Here is a 14,898-nt window from a genome sequence, read left to right as displayed (position 1 = left end):
TTGATTTCAGGTCTGTAACATGATTAGCTATAAAAGCTTTGTCTTAGAGAAGCAGAGTCTCTCAGAAGTAAAGATGGGCAGAGGCTCTCCAATCTGTGAAAGACTGCGTAAAAAAATTGTGGAAAACTTTAAAAACAATGTTCCTCAATGTCAAATTGCAAAGGCTTTGCAAATCTCATCATCTACAGTGCATAACATCATCAAAAGATTCAGAGAAACTGGAGAAATCTCTGTGCGTAAGGGACAAGGCCGGAAACCTTTATTGGATGCCCGTGGTTCTCGGGCTCTCAGACGACTGCATCACTCATCGGCATGATTGTGTCAATGACATTACTAAATGGGCCCAGGAATACTTTCAGAAACCACTGTCGGTAAACACAATCCGCCGTGCCATCAGCAGATGCCAACTAAAGCTCTATCATGCAAAAAGGAAGCCATATGTGAACATGGTCCAGAAGCGCCGTCGTGTCCTGTGGGCCAAGGCTCATTTAAAATGGACTATTTCAAAGTGGAATAGTGTTTTATGGTCAGACAAGTCCAAATTTGACATTCTTGTTGGAAATCACGGACGCCGTGTCCTCCGGGCTAAAGAGGAGGGAGACCTTCCAGCATGTTATCAGCGTTCAGTTCAAAAGCCAGCATCTCTGATGGTATGGGGGTGCATAAGTGCATACGGTATGGGCAGCTTGCATGTTTTGGAAGGCTCTGTGAATGCTGAAAGGTATATAAAGGTTTTAGAGCAACATATGCTTCCCTCCAAACAACGTCTATTTCAGGGAAGGCCTTGTTTATTTCAGCAGGACAATGCAAAACCACATACTGCAGCTATAACAACAGCATGGCTTCGTCGTAGAAGAGTCCGGGTGCTAACCTGGCCTGCCTGCAGTCCAGATCTTTCACCTATAGAGAACTTTTGGCGCATCATTAAACGAAAAATACGTCAAAGATGACCACGAACTCTTCAGCAGCTGGAAATCTATATAAGGCAAGAATGGGACCAAATTCCAACAGCAAAACTCCAGCAACTCATAGCCTCAATGCCCAGACGTCTTCAAACTGTTTTGAAAAGAAAAGGAGATGCTACACCATGGTAAACATGCCCTGTCCCAACTATTTTGAGACCTGTAGCAGAAAGCAAAATTGAAATGAGCTCATTTTGTGCATAAAATTGTAAACTTTCTCAGTTTAAACATTTGCTATGTTATCTATGTTCTATTGTGAATAAAATATTGGCTCATGTGATTTGAAAGTCTTTTAGTTTTCATTTTATTAAAATTTAAAAAACGTCCCAACTTTTCCGGAATTCGGGTTGTATATATATATATATATGTGTATATATATATATATATATATATATATATATATTCATTAGTAGTTAAATTACTTTCGGATTACAAGAAATGTCTCAACTGAAGTGGTTTTCAGAAGTCTATATTTGTTGATCGATGAGAAGCTTGTGATGTTTAATAGGTAATCTTAACTTCTCTCTATTTTATCTTCCCAAGACGTTCCTGAAAGTAAGAGAGATTAATATTCATGTTCTAGCATCACATACGAGACTGTTGTGATCAACAGATGCCAATTCATGAACAAACTAGCCCTACATATTGTACAAACAAACATTGTTTGGTTCTTGAATGAAACTGTTTTTGAACGAATCAGTTGAACTACTCACTTATTAGGGTAGTTGCTTATTTCGTGTGCCTAAATTAATTGTTATGAAGGCATTCATTCAACTAATTCATTAAGAGTCACTGAACGATCTGGAGCTGACTGTAAGGACTTGTTCTGATCATCTGTACATATCACATTATCAGTATCATGAATAATCTTATTTTATTAGTGACCTAAAGTGCAAATCATTGCTTTTTTATCTTAAATTAAGTATTCAAATATTTGCAGGTTTGAGTCCCAGTTTTTCAATTTGGTTTTAGAGTTATGGACCCCACTGTAATTCCCTATAAATATGGACTCTTAATATGATTAATATTTTACACTGTTTTATATTTACATTTATTTTTGAAGGCATCATAAATTTGTGTAGATATTATTTAGAGATTATTTGTAGTGTGCATTAAAAACTATTTGGAACCTACACAGAACTCCAAGCTTGTTTGGAGAAATACTTTAAATATATTTTCATTACTGAAAGTGAAAGTGAATTTGGCCAGACAAAGAAATAAGGTGTGTTGTGAAAGCGAAGACGAAACCAACCAATAAATTCAAAGAGCATGAGAAGGTTTAGAAGATTGCGCAGATGAGAGAGAGAATAAAAATCAAACTGATTACAATCAAAGCTAATTTAAGGTAAGCTTGAACATGGATTATCATTTATTAGAATCAACCTTCTTATAATTTTGAATGTACAGTAATTGTTTTAGAGGGCAAAATATCAAAAGCAAGTGGGGAATAGGTAAAGGATAGCACAAGCCTATTTTAAAACACTTTATCTGATGCTTTGGCATTCGTTCCTGTGTATGGCTTAAGAGATCAAATATTTTTGGGGACCACTGTATATGTTTAAATTTACCAAAACAGTTTTATTTAATTTACATTGCATATAACTTTGTTTATTAGCTAAACACTCCCTCTGGTCAGTGGTATCATGATAAACTTTCTATAAAGGGGGACAGATATAAGAAAAATATATATATTTTTTTAATCTTTAGGATGTTTTGTACATGTCGGGGTTAGATTTCTGTGGGTATTACAGTTAGGTATCGAAATAAAGCAGCAGGTGCTGTGGATGTCTCAAACAGCTGCAGCAGTTTTTTCCCTCACTTGTGGTTTGTGTTGTCTGTACAGTGTCTGTATAGTTGTAAGTTCTCTATCTTTCAAATCTGGGTAAAATGCAAACAAGCTCTGGTAAATTATGTCTCTATATCCAAATGTATTGTAGAGAAGACTGTGGCGAAACAAGGAGTGGCATTCATTTTTGTAAAACTTGTGGTTCCCGTAAACCTAGGTAATGTATATGATGCAATCTGCACAGCTGTAATACAACACTGTGTTGAGAGAGAAAAAAAAGTCCAAAACAAGAACCAATTCAGAAATGAAATTAAAAGTAGAATTTCTTTGGAATTTTAAAGTTAAAAGCACAATAGAAATAGATTTAGATGTAGATGGGTGTTTATTTAACTATGGAATGTAATATTCAAGAAATTCAATTCTCTTTAAACACTTTTTGCACTCTAACTAGAGTTTAATGTTTCTAATGCATCACAGGAATATTCTATGCATGCTGTGTTTATAAAACCATGAACATTTTATCACATCTCAAATTCTGTACTGTATTTAAAAGAAATAACATTTTGAACATTTGTTTTGGAATAAAACGGCCAACTGTCTTGCTAAGGCTAATTTCATTTTAGATGTTCTGAATAAATAATAATTATATTAAAATATTAACCATAAATGAGAATATAAAAATTCTTAATTGTCTCATATTTCATCAAGCTTTCAAGCTAAATTATTCAGGAAAATAAATGTTCTTATCAAAGTGACAATATACTAAAATACTATACATTTGTTAAATTAAATGTATATATATATATATATATATATATATATATATATATATTAATGAAGGCATAACACCAGTACACCAGTTGAATCTGTTGAATCAATAGATGGCTGATGTCTACACTGTGAATGTGTTCAGATGTCAGGTGTGATGGGAGAGGACAGTCTGGTCCCTAGAGCGCGCAGCAGTCTGCCGGTGGTGTGTACTGGTGGACTGGGGCTTCTTACTCTGCTGTGTGCTTGGCTGCTGGACTCTGACAAGTACATTGAGAGAACTGTAATGATCGCTTTTTGCATCACTGTAGAAATGTTTATACACAGTATGTGTTTGTTTGCCGAGGAGTGGCTCTTCCATTCAAGACAAAGGTAAGAAAATAAATTATATACTTTGTACGTCCTTGCATTATGCAATTTAGTTGCAGAATGTAATATATATATATATATATATATATATATACAACATTTAAAAAAACTAAAGAATGGAATGGAAAACTATGGATATTAAAGGTTCTTCATGAAACCATAGAGGCCAATAAAGAGTGTTGGTTGAAAGTATTAAAAAAAACATATTACTTCATTTTATGATATGCTCTTTTCCAGGTATCAAGGCAGAATAAATGAGATCTTTCAAGCTTGCTTTAGAGGGCGTGTCATTTTAGGAATGTGTGCAATATCCCTGGGGTTGGGGTGGAGTTTCTCAGAAGAGCAGTGTAGTACCATGGCCCTCACGTGTGCTGTTTACCTGCTGCTCAAATGCTTGGGGGTTCTGGTAAGATTAATCACATGACCGGAGAACAAAATGTCCAAATCTATTGATTATGTGAACAATATTCAGTACTTACTTGTTCAACTGGTTCAGTTACACGCTAAATGAACAGTCTACAATATTGTACAGCAACTTAAATTTGCAATGACATGGTTGAGTCTACTCTGAGTGTGTAATTGCAGTATTTCTCTTCAGAAACCACAAACCATATCTCACAAAATGTCATCCTCCACAACAGATTAAATAAAACAAGTAAAATAAAAAGTATTTGTATTTTTTTGCAGGGCCCTGCTCCAGTTGAGATCTCCGAAATCTGTGAAACGAAGAAGATGAATGTGGCACATGGTTTGGCCTGGTCCTTCTATATTGGCTACCTCAAATTTGTCCTTCCAGGTACATTCGTTAGCCCTCTTTCTACTGTAAATTGTGAGACGATACTCATCGAAGCCTCTAGGGGGCAGTAATGACAAGATTTACTCAATGGCTGCTAACTAAATAGCGGGATATATTATTCATGTCATAGCTGTAACCTAATTTCATTTAAAAGCCAGCAAATACATATTTTTTGTGAGATCCCGCAGCGTAATAAGAAGCTGTCATGTAGTAGCTGCATAGACCAGCTAGCATCATTAACAATTAACCAAGTTCGGTCAGAAATCTTGGTGTAATCATTGACGATCAGCTGACATTCAAAGACCACATTGCAAAAACCGCTCGATCTTGCAGATTTGCATTGCACAACATCAGAAAGATCAGTTCCTAATGGAGCATGCTGCACAACTTTTTGTCCAGGGCAGACCTTTGTCATTTCTAGGCTGGACTACTGCAATGCCATTTCTGGCTGGACTTCCATCATGCACTTCCATCAGTTTTGTATGCAGCAACACAACTGATCTTCAATGCGCCCAAAATGGCCAATATAACAACTCTCTTTATTTCCCTCTACTGGCTACTGGTTGTGGCTCTAGTATTTTACTAATCTGGACAATGTCTGAAACTTTGTATTATGAGCACTTCCAGCGATTAATTGCTTCTTGTATTTCTCAACTGTAAGTTGCTTTGGATAAAAGCATCTGCTAAATAAATAAATGTAAATGCATAGACCTTACTCATGATAGCGCCATATTTAATTTTTGAAAGGAATGGAAACAAGGCTGTGTGGGGTAGACGCTCAGTAAGTTCAGTGTATTGTACTGTTGTTTAACAACATTGTTAATCGATCTGCTGCGTGAGGTCACGTGAGGTGCTCCCTCTGGCGAGATAATCTCAATAATATCTTCCCTCAAATATTAAACATGCACACACTACAAGATTTAAATATTGTGGCACATCACACACTGCAAGATATCATTAATCATATAGCCATCATCATCCCGATTTAAATCTTAAATATCAAACATGTTTGATATTAATTGGGGCTTCCCCGATTTGTGCGCAAGCAGATCGGTAGGTGCGAGATTCGATCGGTGAATGCCTCTTATTACCAGATAATCTGCGCCAAACATTGGGACAGATCGAGGTGCTCGACAAGATGTTTGCTCCAATTTTAGGGACGGGAAATCGGGGTTAAATCGGGCTAAATATCCTGTAGTGTGAGCCAGGCTTAAGATCTATTTCTGTAGCTCAAACAGCAGAGCATGATGCTAATGCAATGTATACCTTGAATGCAATATAAGTCTTTGGATAAAAACGTCTGCTGAATGCATAAATGGCTCAAAGGGAGGACTCCATAGGGCCCTGAGGACTATGGATATGTTCAAAGTTGACACAGTATGAGGGCGAGGTGGATTCAGTCTCAGAGCTCCCCTCAGAAACTTAATGACTAAGTAAATTCTGCCGACTGACTGGGCAACCATGAGAGAATGATTCACTGCGATGGCTTCCAACATAAACTTTGATTGTGGAAGGGGTGCACCCCTTATACAGCAACTCTTGTAGAAAGGTTAGCACATGGGACACTTCGCAAGAAGACGGGTCATCGTTGACTGATCATTGAAGGGCATAAAGTCATCTTGTAGATGGAGTTCTAGCCCCCATAATTGTATAAGTTATACTCGCGGGGAGCTGCAAACATGAAGGTTCCACAGCTCTGGCCGGGGATGCAAAATCATGCCCTTTGTTTGTGAGAGGAGGTCCTCCTTCATTGGGATTGGCCAAGGGGCTGCCGATAGCAGCTGAATCAACTCAGGGAACCACATCTGATTCCTCTAGAGTGGAGCCACCAGGAGGACTGAGCATCTTACTTCCCAGACCAGTCTAAAGACGTGAGGAATCAAGGAAACTAGGAGTAAGGTGTATAGGCAAGTGCTGGGCCAATCGTGGGCCAGGGCATCTTGCTGTCTCAAAAAGTACATTGAGCAAGGAAAGTTGTCTTCTGGGGGAAGAGATCCACCTTTGCTTTTCCAAAGACAACAGAACCTGTGAGCATTTTTGTCCTGCACCGAAGTCTGAATAATAATCTCACCCTAACTCTGAATTGAGTAGGCCTGTGAGCGAACTGAACCGGGTATCCTTGTTTTATGGTTTTTAGAACCCAACTTGACACATCTGGGATAGTTTTCCAAGCCTGAATCTGGATGGCAAGTGATTTTAGTTTTTCGATTGGTAATTCGCTGCACAGGGTGGAGAACTGACATTCATGGTAATGAGGAGAGGATAAGTGCTCTTTTAAGTATGTGGGTCTGCAGAGTAGGGTGGACCTCCTTTATTTAGGGGCAAGACTCATGCTCTCGCAGTGAGAGCATACCATCTCACTGAGTGCAGCTCCTGCATGGGCGCTGCCCAGACAGGCGACACACTCACAATGCCCACGGGCCACATTCGCAGTGTGACATTTGTTGTATTTGGTTGTTTTTGGAGCATGGTAGTCCATGATCACTTTATGCTTTTATATGGATGAGTGCATGATCATAATTTCTCATGTTTTGCAGAAGAAATGAAGTCATGTTTCAAATGTGTGATTAAATTATGTGAAAGCTTCAGCTCACTTCCTATTTTCGCTTTTATGTTCTTTTACCTGCAGATTTACACAACAAGGTCAGCCGGTATTCCTCCACCAGGGGCAACCTGAGGTCTCCACGTCTACATATCCTTCTACCCCTCAACGCAAAGGTTCCATCCAAACCTGAAGAGGAGGACACTAATGTAGTTTTTCACGAAAACCTTCCAGAACTGGAGCGGGATACAGCAGGGGTGCGAAATCGTAGCTACAAGAACAGTGTCTACAAAATCACCCAGAACAATGAGGTGGGCTAATGCTGGTACTGCATTACTGGTAATTGAAGTCCTTTGATACTGGAAATGATCAAGAACTTTTTCCAAAAAAAATAAATAAAAATAAAAACATTGCAAAGATATGATAATACACAGCTAGCATTTAAACTAGCAGCACAAGTCTGTCCTTTGATTCACAGATAGATATGTTGCCTACTAATTCACATGCCTCTAGTGTGAATTTCTCTGGTGTTGAGAAAGTACATACTTTTAAGTATGTGGAAAGGTAATATGCTAGTATTAATGCAGAAGTTTGCACACTTAAAATCAACAGAACCAATTGCTTTACAAAATGAAATGCCACATGCTGGTGATTCCTGCTGGTCAGAATCGCAAATGTTTAATTGAAAGTGTTATCTATAACATCCAAAAACATCTTATACCATTAAAACTGTCTATACAATTAGTGTACAATTAGAGTTATTTTATTAAACTGTAGAGCTTGTTTTGTTTGTTTTATGGAAAGCTTGGTTATTCAGGCTAATAGACTATGAACAACTCCTTTTTATTATACAAATGTGTCTTTAAAATGTCTTATCAAACAGATCGGACATCAGGTATAGACACTGTTTAATGGACTCACAGAATCACTAGCACACACACAACTGAATTAATGTTTTTCTTCAAAACTATCTAAATGTTTATGCCTAAACGCTTGTAATTACATTAAGACAAAGACCTAAATTTGCCTTAAAATAAGTTAATTGAATTAAAATATATTATTACTTAACATTTGTAATGTTTACCAATTGAAAAACAACTGTGACAGCTTTAATCTTGTATTCTTCACCAACTGGAAATGTCCAAAGTTTTGTTATATTAGTGGGTTTCAATGTTATTTTAGCAGCATTTTAATATTTTGAATTAAATATATTTTTATTGTTTTTTTCACTTGAATTGTAATTGTAATTTTTATTATTTATTTATTTTTGTTTACAAATAATTCTAGTTTTTGTTCATTGTTATTAATTATTCAAGTTAATGAAAAGTTGTCTTGTCAACTAGCTAAAATAATTTTTATGTATTTAGTTAAATAAATAATAATAAATAACCCTGGTGAGTACAGAAACATACTTATACAATTAACCAGAAATACTATATCATCCAGGCTCCACTGGCATACTGTTGTTCAAGTGCATTATAATAGCAAATAAAATATGTAAACTCAGAAGCAGCAACACAAACATGTAGTTGTCAAAACAGCATCTCCTTGTGGCTAAAAACTGTAATGACACTGAAAATAAATCCATGGTCTTCTCTGTGTTCCTGCTCCTAGGCATTTAGCTGTGTTCTGGAATATGCCACACCACTGCTGACACTGTATCAGATGTCCCATGAGAGCAGTGCAGGATTTGGAGAAAGAGAACGAAAACAGCAGGTCCTGTTGTTCTACAGAACCCTCAGCCAAATTCTGGAAAATTCTCTAGAGTGCCGGAACTGTTACCGGCTCGTCCTGCTCAACGGTCAGAATTTTAGAGTTTTGAAATAGACTTTAAAATCATAACTGGATATAATTCCTACAGTGGTTTATCCCTGTGTCCATACAACTGTTTTTCAGATGAGCACACAGGTGACCCTCATTACCTCTCCAGAGAGATCATCCAACACCTGAAACAGCAGGATGGAGAGATTTACATGGATCCCATCCAAGAGCCACCAAATGAAGTCCATCCTGTTCCAGAAGAGGGTCCGGTTGGGAATTTTAATGGTGCCCTGCATGCCACTTTCCCAGAAGACCCAGTGAGCAGCAACCCCACCCTCATGTTCAGCCAACCACAATCTTTAAGATCTGAACCAGTGGAGACCACTGATCATTTTAACCAACCTAATGCAAGGAGATGGTATTGAGTTTCTTAGAATCATTTAATTGACTTTGATGTAATAACAATAATTAACAATCCATTAAATCAGCTGCTCATAACCACCCTTATTTTCTTGCTGTTATATTTTATTCTATTTCAATTTCAATTCAATTTTAATGCTAATTTTAAGCAATTATAATTTTTTTTATTTGAATTAATGATAATAACCCTGCCTGAACACTTTTCAATGACCTCAAAATGAATTTGGACACCTGTGTCACAAATTAATGTGCACATGTTTTAAACACAGCATCATTTATTTACACATTTTGATATTATATAGAGGTTTTTATACAATCATCAGAGACAAATATATCTTTTTGAAAGATACAGCCTTATTAACACCTAAGACTTTTTTATTGCTCTAACTAATCCAATTTATTTTTGCCTATAAAAAAGGTAACCTTAAAATGAATGTCTTCATATATATATATATATATATATATATATATATATATATATATATATATATTCCAGTGTATGTTTTTTCCTTACCGAAGAACTACTAATTCTTAATAAATGCTGTTGAAAGATTCCTTGCTTCTTCTAGTGAAACAGCTCTCCTTTGACTGACGGTGTTACTTTCCATGTCCTGCGGCTGAGCAGTTACAATGAATTAGAGAAACAAGATTAAACAAGTCATGAGGATTGAGGTGATTCATAACACTGGAAATAATTTAAGACGAATCACTACACTAGTCCATGACTAACATGTTTTAATCTACCATTTATCCACAGATCAAATATCTTATTCAGTTGATATAGCTGTTTTGAAATGATCATTTATAAAGTGTTTATTCGGAAGCTGAGCAATTTAGCTGAGCATTATTTTTTTATGAAGTAATAAACTAGTCTATCAGGTTTGTGAAGCGGATTGATAGACTGATTTATCTGACACTGATAAATGAAAACTAGCAGTTATTTAGTTTATCTCTCTGCACATTTGTTCTTTTTTTATTTTATGTTTTTTAAAACATAAAAACATAAAATAAAAAAAGAACAAATGTAATGTAATATAATTTTTTTTAATATATTTTTATATTTTATATATATTTTTTTTATATTAATTTTTTTTTTTTTTTTTTTACTGACTTCTGAAAGATGATCTTAAGACACATGTAGATTGAGGGTTTTTCTGTGAATCAAATCCTCTAAGTCATCCATCTAAGCAGCTGATTTCAAGAATGTGTCCATCAGGTTTTGCTTTGACATTAATGGATTAATCATGAATTATTGATGCATGTGTTTCACTATCATCCACTTGTGATCAAAATCAACAAGGACTAGAGTCGCGAGGAGCTGTGAACTGGACAGGAGGAATAAACATATTTCAAAACATTGCTGAAAAAGTCTTGTCTAAGGTCACAGGAGTGCATTTTCTTAACAACTGATTCAGTGAAGACACACAACCATATTCTGCACGTCACGTTATGAAAGCACTCCACTGTCAAAAGTTTTACAAATAGTTTAATCTTCCTTCCTCATTCACCCAGTCAGTAAAACATCAGAGATCTGTGGTTCATTTATTTTCTCCTTATTTACATAATATGTAAATTTTGGAAAGTGATTCTACAGAAGTCTTTAGTTCCTCATTATAATTTTGTAAGAAGGTTCTCCATTTCTGCATACTTGAGTGGGGCAATGTGACATCACAGTAGCGACCGGTTGGTTAATGACAGAGAACAAAGAGGTCATGAGGAAAAGTCCCCCACGGTGACTCAGAGACGTGCAGACAGACGGCAAACAGACAGTTTCTGATGATGGCAGTAAGACTGTAAAAGCACTTTCTAGATCAAACCTGCAGCAGATCAGACAAAATTAAGTCACTGATTCGTAACTTAAGTTAGATTCGATTCAACTTTATTGTCATTGCACATGTAAGGTATAAGGCAACGATTGTACGAGTGTAAACGTGTTTCCTGGGTCATCCGCATTTCATAGAGAAGGCTGCTGAACTGGATTTTACAGACCATGGTATTTATCTTTCTAGTCATGTGAGTGTCACCTGTGAATAATCACACCTCATCTCACACTGCTTCTAGAAATCACATGTTTAATACAGCACAAACTTGTTCTGCTCATGAGAATTTCCTGTCACAATAAACATATAGAGGCACTTCAGTCATTAACCTTCACTCTAAATTTCTGTCTCACTGATAAATTAGTAGGATAATAATTTCTTTTCAGTATTTGTACGTTTTTTTGTTTGTTTTTTGACAAAAGGGTCTTAAATGTTGTTATAATATTCTAATAATTGTCTGCTATTAAAACAGTTATAGAAATATTTCTGATGCCACATTATCATTCAGAAACTACATGTAAAACAAACAAATAAATAAGCAAGGAAGCATTGCAGGACTAGTGAATTTCGGGGGAAAAAAAGGTAAAAGTAGGTACAAAAATTTGGAAAAATAAATAATAAACAAAATACATAAATTACATACTAATCCCATAATTGTCTGCTACAGATGAAAGTAGTTAAGTAATGTTTGTGATCTCATATTATTTGAGAAACTACATGTAAACAAACAAATAAATAATTGAATGAATGAATATTGCAGGTGAATTTCAAAAAAGTTTAAAGTGTAAAAGAAATTGTGGAAAAAGTAGTAGTAAATAAAATACAATAAATAAATGATAAAATAAAATAATAATGCTGTAATATTCCCATAATTGTCTGCTACTGATTAAAGCAGTTTAGCCTTGTTCATGACTAATTAAATATTAATATAATAAATATTGTATTGCAATTTTATATATATATATATTAAAAAAAAGTTAAATGATTAAAATGGTTGAAAGAGAAAAAAACATAAAACACTAGAAAAATACTACAAGATTATATTTAAGTGAATAATAATAATAATAATAAAACAGCTTAAAAGTGGTTAAAAAAATAGTGACCAGTCAGATAGTAAAACATACAATTTCCATAATAGAAATATATAACATTTAGCCCTAATCCAAAAAGTTAATGTTCATGTTGTCAGCTACAGGGTTTATTATTTTATTTATTTTTTTAATATGAGGTCTATAACTCTCTCTCTCTCTCTATATATATATATATATATATATATACACACACACACACACACATACATACATATCTCTCTCGCAAGAAGCAGGTTCGGTTGCATGACCTCGTGCCGTCTGGTCTGATTTAAGATCGCTCGGCTTTGCGTCATGTCGCCCATCCCACAAACCTCAGCTGATGCAACATCACAGACAGCTGAGCTCACTGAGCTCGGTATAAAACAGGCTTTCGTGAGCGGAGCTACACATCTCAGCCTCTCGCATTCATGGATGGAACAAAGAAGCGGTCAGTGGAAGAGTTTGGCGAGCTCTTGGGGAAACACTCGGAGGAAATCACGTTAAAATGGTCTATACCCAAGCTCTCGTGTTCGGGAACGGGATGACCGTCAGGAGCGAGCAGGACAACCTGGCGGAGGACCTGAGCTTTCTACAGCCCTTCAGATGCGACAGAGACCAACTCAAACACTGCGGCAGACTCATGAAAGCACAGAGCTCATCAAGTAAGTATCTTATTCCTGAAACCGGGGCAAGTTGTCACAGGTGCTCTGTCTACCTAACTATAAATTCAAAGTCTGGGTTTTGCATGTTGATTTTAAATAACCTAGCTCATAAATGTAAATTTGGTATTTAACAAAAACTTGATGTCATTTAAAGCAAAGGACAATTAAAAAGTCAAACCAATGTTGATGCCAGTTGTCACGTCTTTTGTTTCTATTTTATAAATTTCTATTTTATATATTTTAAAATTGACCGAATATTACCATTCTGACAACTAACCCCATATATTGTGACAACAAAATGTATTAAAACTTCCTTTTTATTGTTCAAAAGCATTTACATTAGACGTGATTAGATGACACACTCACATGAGCAGGGATGTACAATGTTCCAGTTTTCCAAAACTGCAACATATTAATTCTGGCCATGGTTCATGACGGCTTAGATCAGCTGATGGCTCTGTGTTACAGTCTGACGGTGTTAGTTTCTTGATCCTAATCTAATGAGCCATCGCTCGCTCTCAAACTGCTGAGGCATGAAGTTTCCTGTCTGATCAGCTGAGCCTGACACAACCTTCCTATTTACTCATTCACAGGTCTGGGATCTGAGTGCAGTTTGGAAGAGGAAGGAGAAGATGATGTGGGTCTTCAACTCAACCTATCCAAACGCATTGAGAAGTGCCTCTATGAGGCCAAAGGAGCCAGTCTGAGGTGTCAGGAGCTGCGTCTGCCCCGGCACATGACCGCACGTGTGGCCGGAGACATCCTACAGTCTTCCATGGATGAGCCGTGTGGGATTCGAGGCGCACTGATCCACATGTTCATGGAAAGCAAGGGCACACTACTAAAGCTGGGCACCATCATTCCCGATCAGAGTCTCACACCGACCTTCGAGGTCTCGGTGGTCCTGCAGCCTGATCTGAGCGGATGGCCTCCGCTGAAGATCCTGTTCGGAGGCGGGAAGGTCTTGAGCCTCAGACGTGAATATCGGCTGATCAAACAGAAACTCTACTCGTCCGCCACCCCTACTGTACTTGAGTTTTATTAAAAGTGTGGTATTAAAAATAAAAAGGAGAAAACAATGCCTGAGGTCTCCCGGGGGAGACGACAAGTTTAGGAAAATTTCACTTTTTTTGCACATTATTTTTAACTGTTACATAAGTGTATTTCAAAGTTTACTGAAAGGGGTTTAATTTTGATAATGTTGAATGTCAGAAGTTGATCTTGTGCAAATGACATTTCTAACATCGTATGAACAGCTATGTTGTTAAAATACTGCATTATATATTGCCTAAAAATCATTAATATACATACAAATAGAATGTGTATATAACCTGATGCATAAATACTATCATTCAACAGTTTGGGGTTAGGAATTTTTTTTTTTAAGTCTCTATGCTTAATAAAATATCTGGTTTCTATTTTAGTTTATATTAAAATGTATTTATTATTTTGATGGAAAGCTCCACTCTTAAACCTTCAGATGTCACACTATGTTGATTTGCTTATCTCGATCTCGGAGACAAACACTACTGTCAGGTGACACGGCCCGTGTGATCCGAACATCTTTGGGTGTGCTGCAAATGTGAATGTTCAGTTGTGATTCTTCACTATTGTTTACTGATGTTCAGGGATATAGGAGGGTTCATGTTATGTAAGAATCACCCGGCTGATGTAAGCTGACATCATTCATGGATATCTGTGTGTTTTCTCATGACTTTAAACAGGACAAGCTGGTATTGTCCTCCCAGTGAAGCATTTGTACTAACAGTTTTTGTTTGAAAGCACAAGTTGAATAAATTATTCTTAAAATACCATTGTGCAATTGCAGACTCTCATGTTTTATTAAAACATTTCACGACACAATATACAAAAACACTGTACACAAAGACCCTGTACAAAACTATGTTCTTTCTAAACGTACAGATGTCAAATTATTATGACT

General features: G+C 36.3%; 2 protein-coding genes across 2 annotated transcripts; both read left to right on the top strand.

Moving 5' to 3' along the window:
* The first annotated feature begins 2,166 nt into the window (after window positions 1–2,166).
* Window positions 2,167–9,766, top strand: sting1 (stimulator of interferon response cGAMP interactor 1). The gene is made up of 7 exons (XM_059522384.1): window positions 2,167–2,307; window positions 3,662–3,888; window positions 4,123–4,291; window positions 4,573–4,681; window positions 7,311–7,534; window positions 8,838–9,024; window positions 9,120–9,766. Exons 2-7 carry the CDS (start codon window positions 3,662–3,664, stop codon window positions 9,407–9,409), a joined length of 1,206 nt encoding a protein of 401 aa, XP_059378367.1. The 5' UTR covers window positions 2,167–2,307; the 3' UTR covers window positions 9,410–9,766.
* A 2,908-nt stretch (window positions 9,767–12,674) lies between these two features.
* Window positions 12,675–14,767, top strand: LOC132113890 (DNA damage-inducible transcript 4-like protein). The gene is made up of 2 exons (XM_059521931.1): window positions 12,675–12,956; window positions 13,550–14,767. The coding sequence occupies exons 1-2, from the start codon at window positions 12,800–12,802 to the stop codon at window positions 13,999–14,001; spliced, it is 609 nt and encodes a 202-aa protein (XP_059377914.1). The 5' UTR covers window positions 12,675–12,799; the 3' UTR covers window positions 14,002–14,767.
* Window positions 14,768–14,898: the final 131 nt, after the last annotated feature.

Source organism: Carassius carassius, chromosome 33, assembly GCF_963082965.1.
Source record: "Carassius carassius chromosome 33, fCarCar2.1, whole genome shotgun sequence".
NCBI classification, from domain to species: domain Eukaryota; kingdom Metazoa; phylum Chordata; class Actinopteri; order Cypriniformes; family Cyprinidae; genus Carassius; species Carassius carassius.
This window is presented reverse-complemented; position numbering and strand designations above follow the sequence as displayed.

What these genes read in the sequence shown, in the direction of transcription:
- sting1 (XM_059522384.1), top strand. Translation starts at nt 3,662, where the DNA reads ATGTCAGGTGTGATGGGAGAGGACAGTCTGGTCCCTAGAGCGCGCAGC. An exon ending in CTCTTCCATTCAAGACAAAG is followed by an intron (nt 3,889 to 4,122) that starts GTAAGAAAATAA and finishes GCTCTTTTCCAG; the next exon opens with GTATCAAGGCAGAATAAATG. An exon ending in CCGGCTCGTCCTGCTCAACG is followed by an intron (nt 9,025 to 9,119) that starts GTCAGAATTTTA and finishes ACTGTTTTTCAG; the next exon opens with ATGAGCACACAGGTGACCCT.
- LOC132113890 (XM_059521931.1), top strand. Translation starts at nt 12,800, where the DNA reads ATGGTCTATACCCAAGCTCTCGTGTTCGGGAACGGGATGACCGTCAGG. An exon ending in GAAAGCACAGAGCTCATCAA is followed by an intron (nt 12,957 to 13,549) that starts GTAAGTATCTTA and finishes ACTCATTCACAG; the next exon opens with GTCTGGGATCTGAGTGCAGT.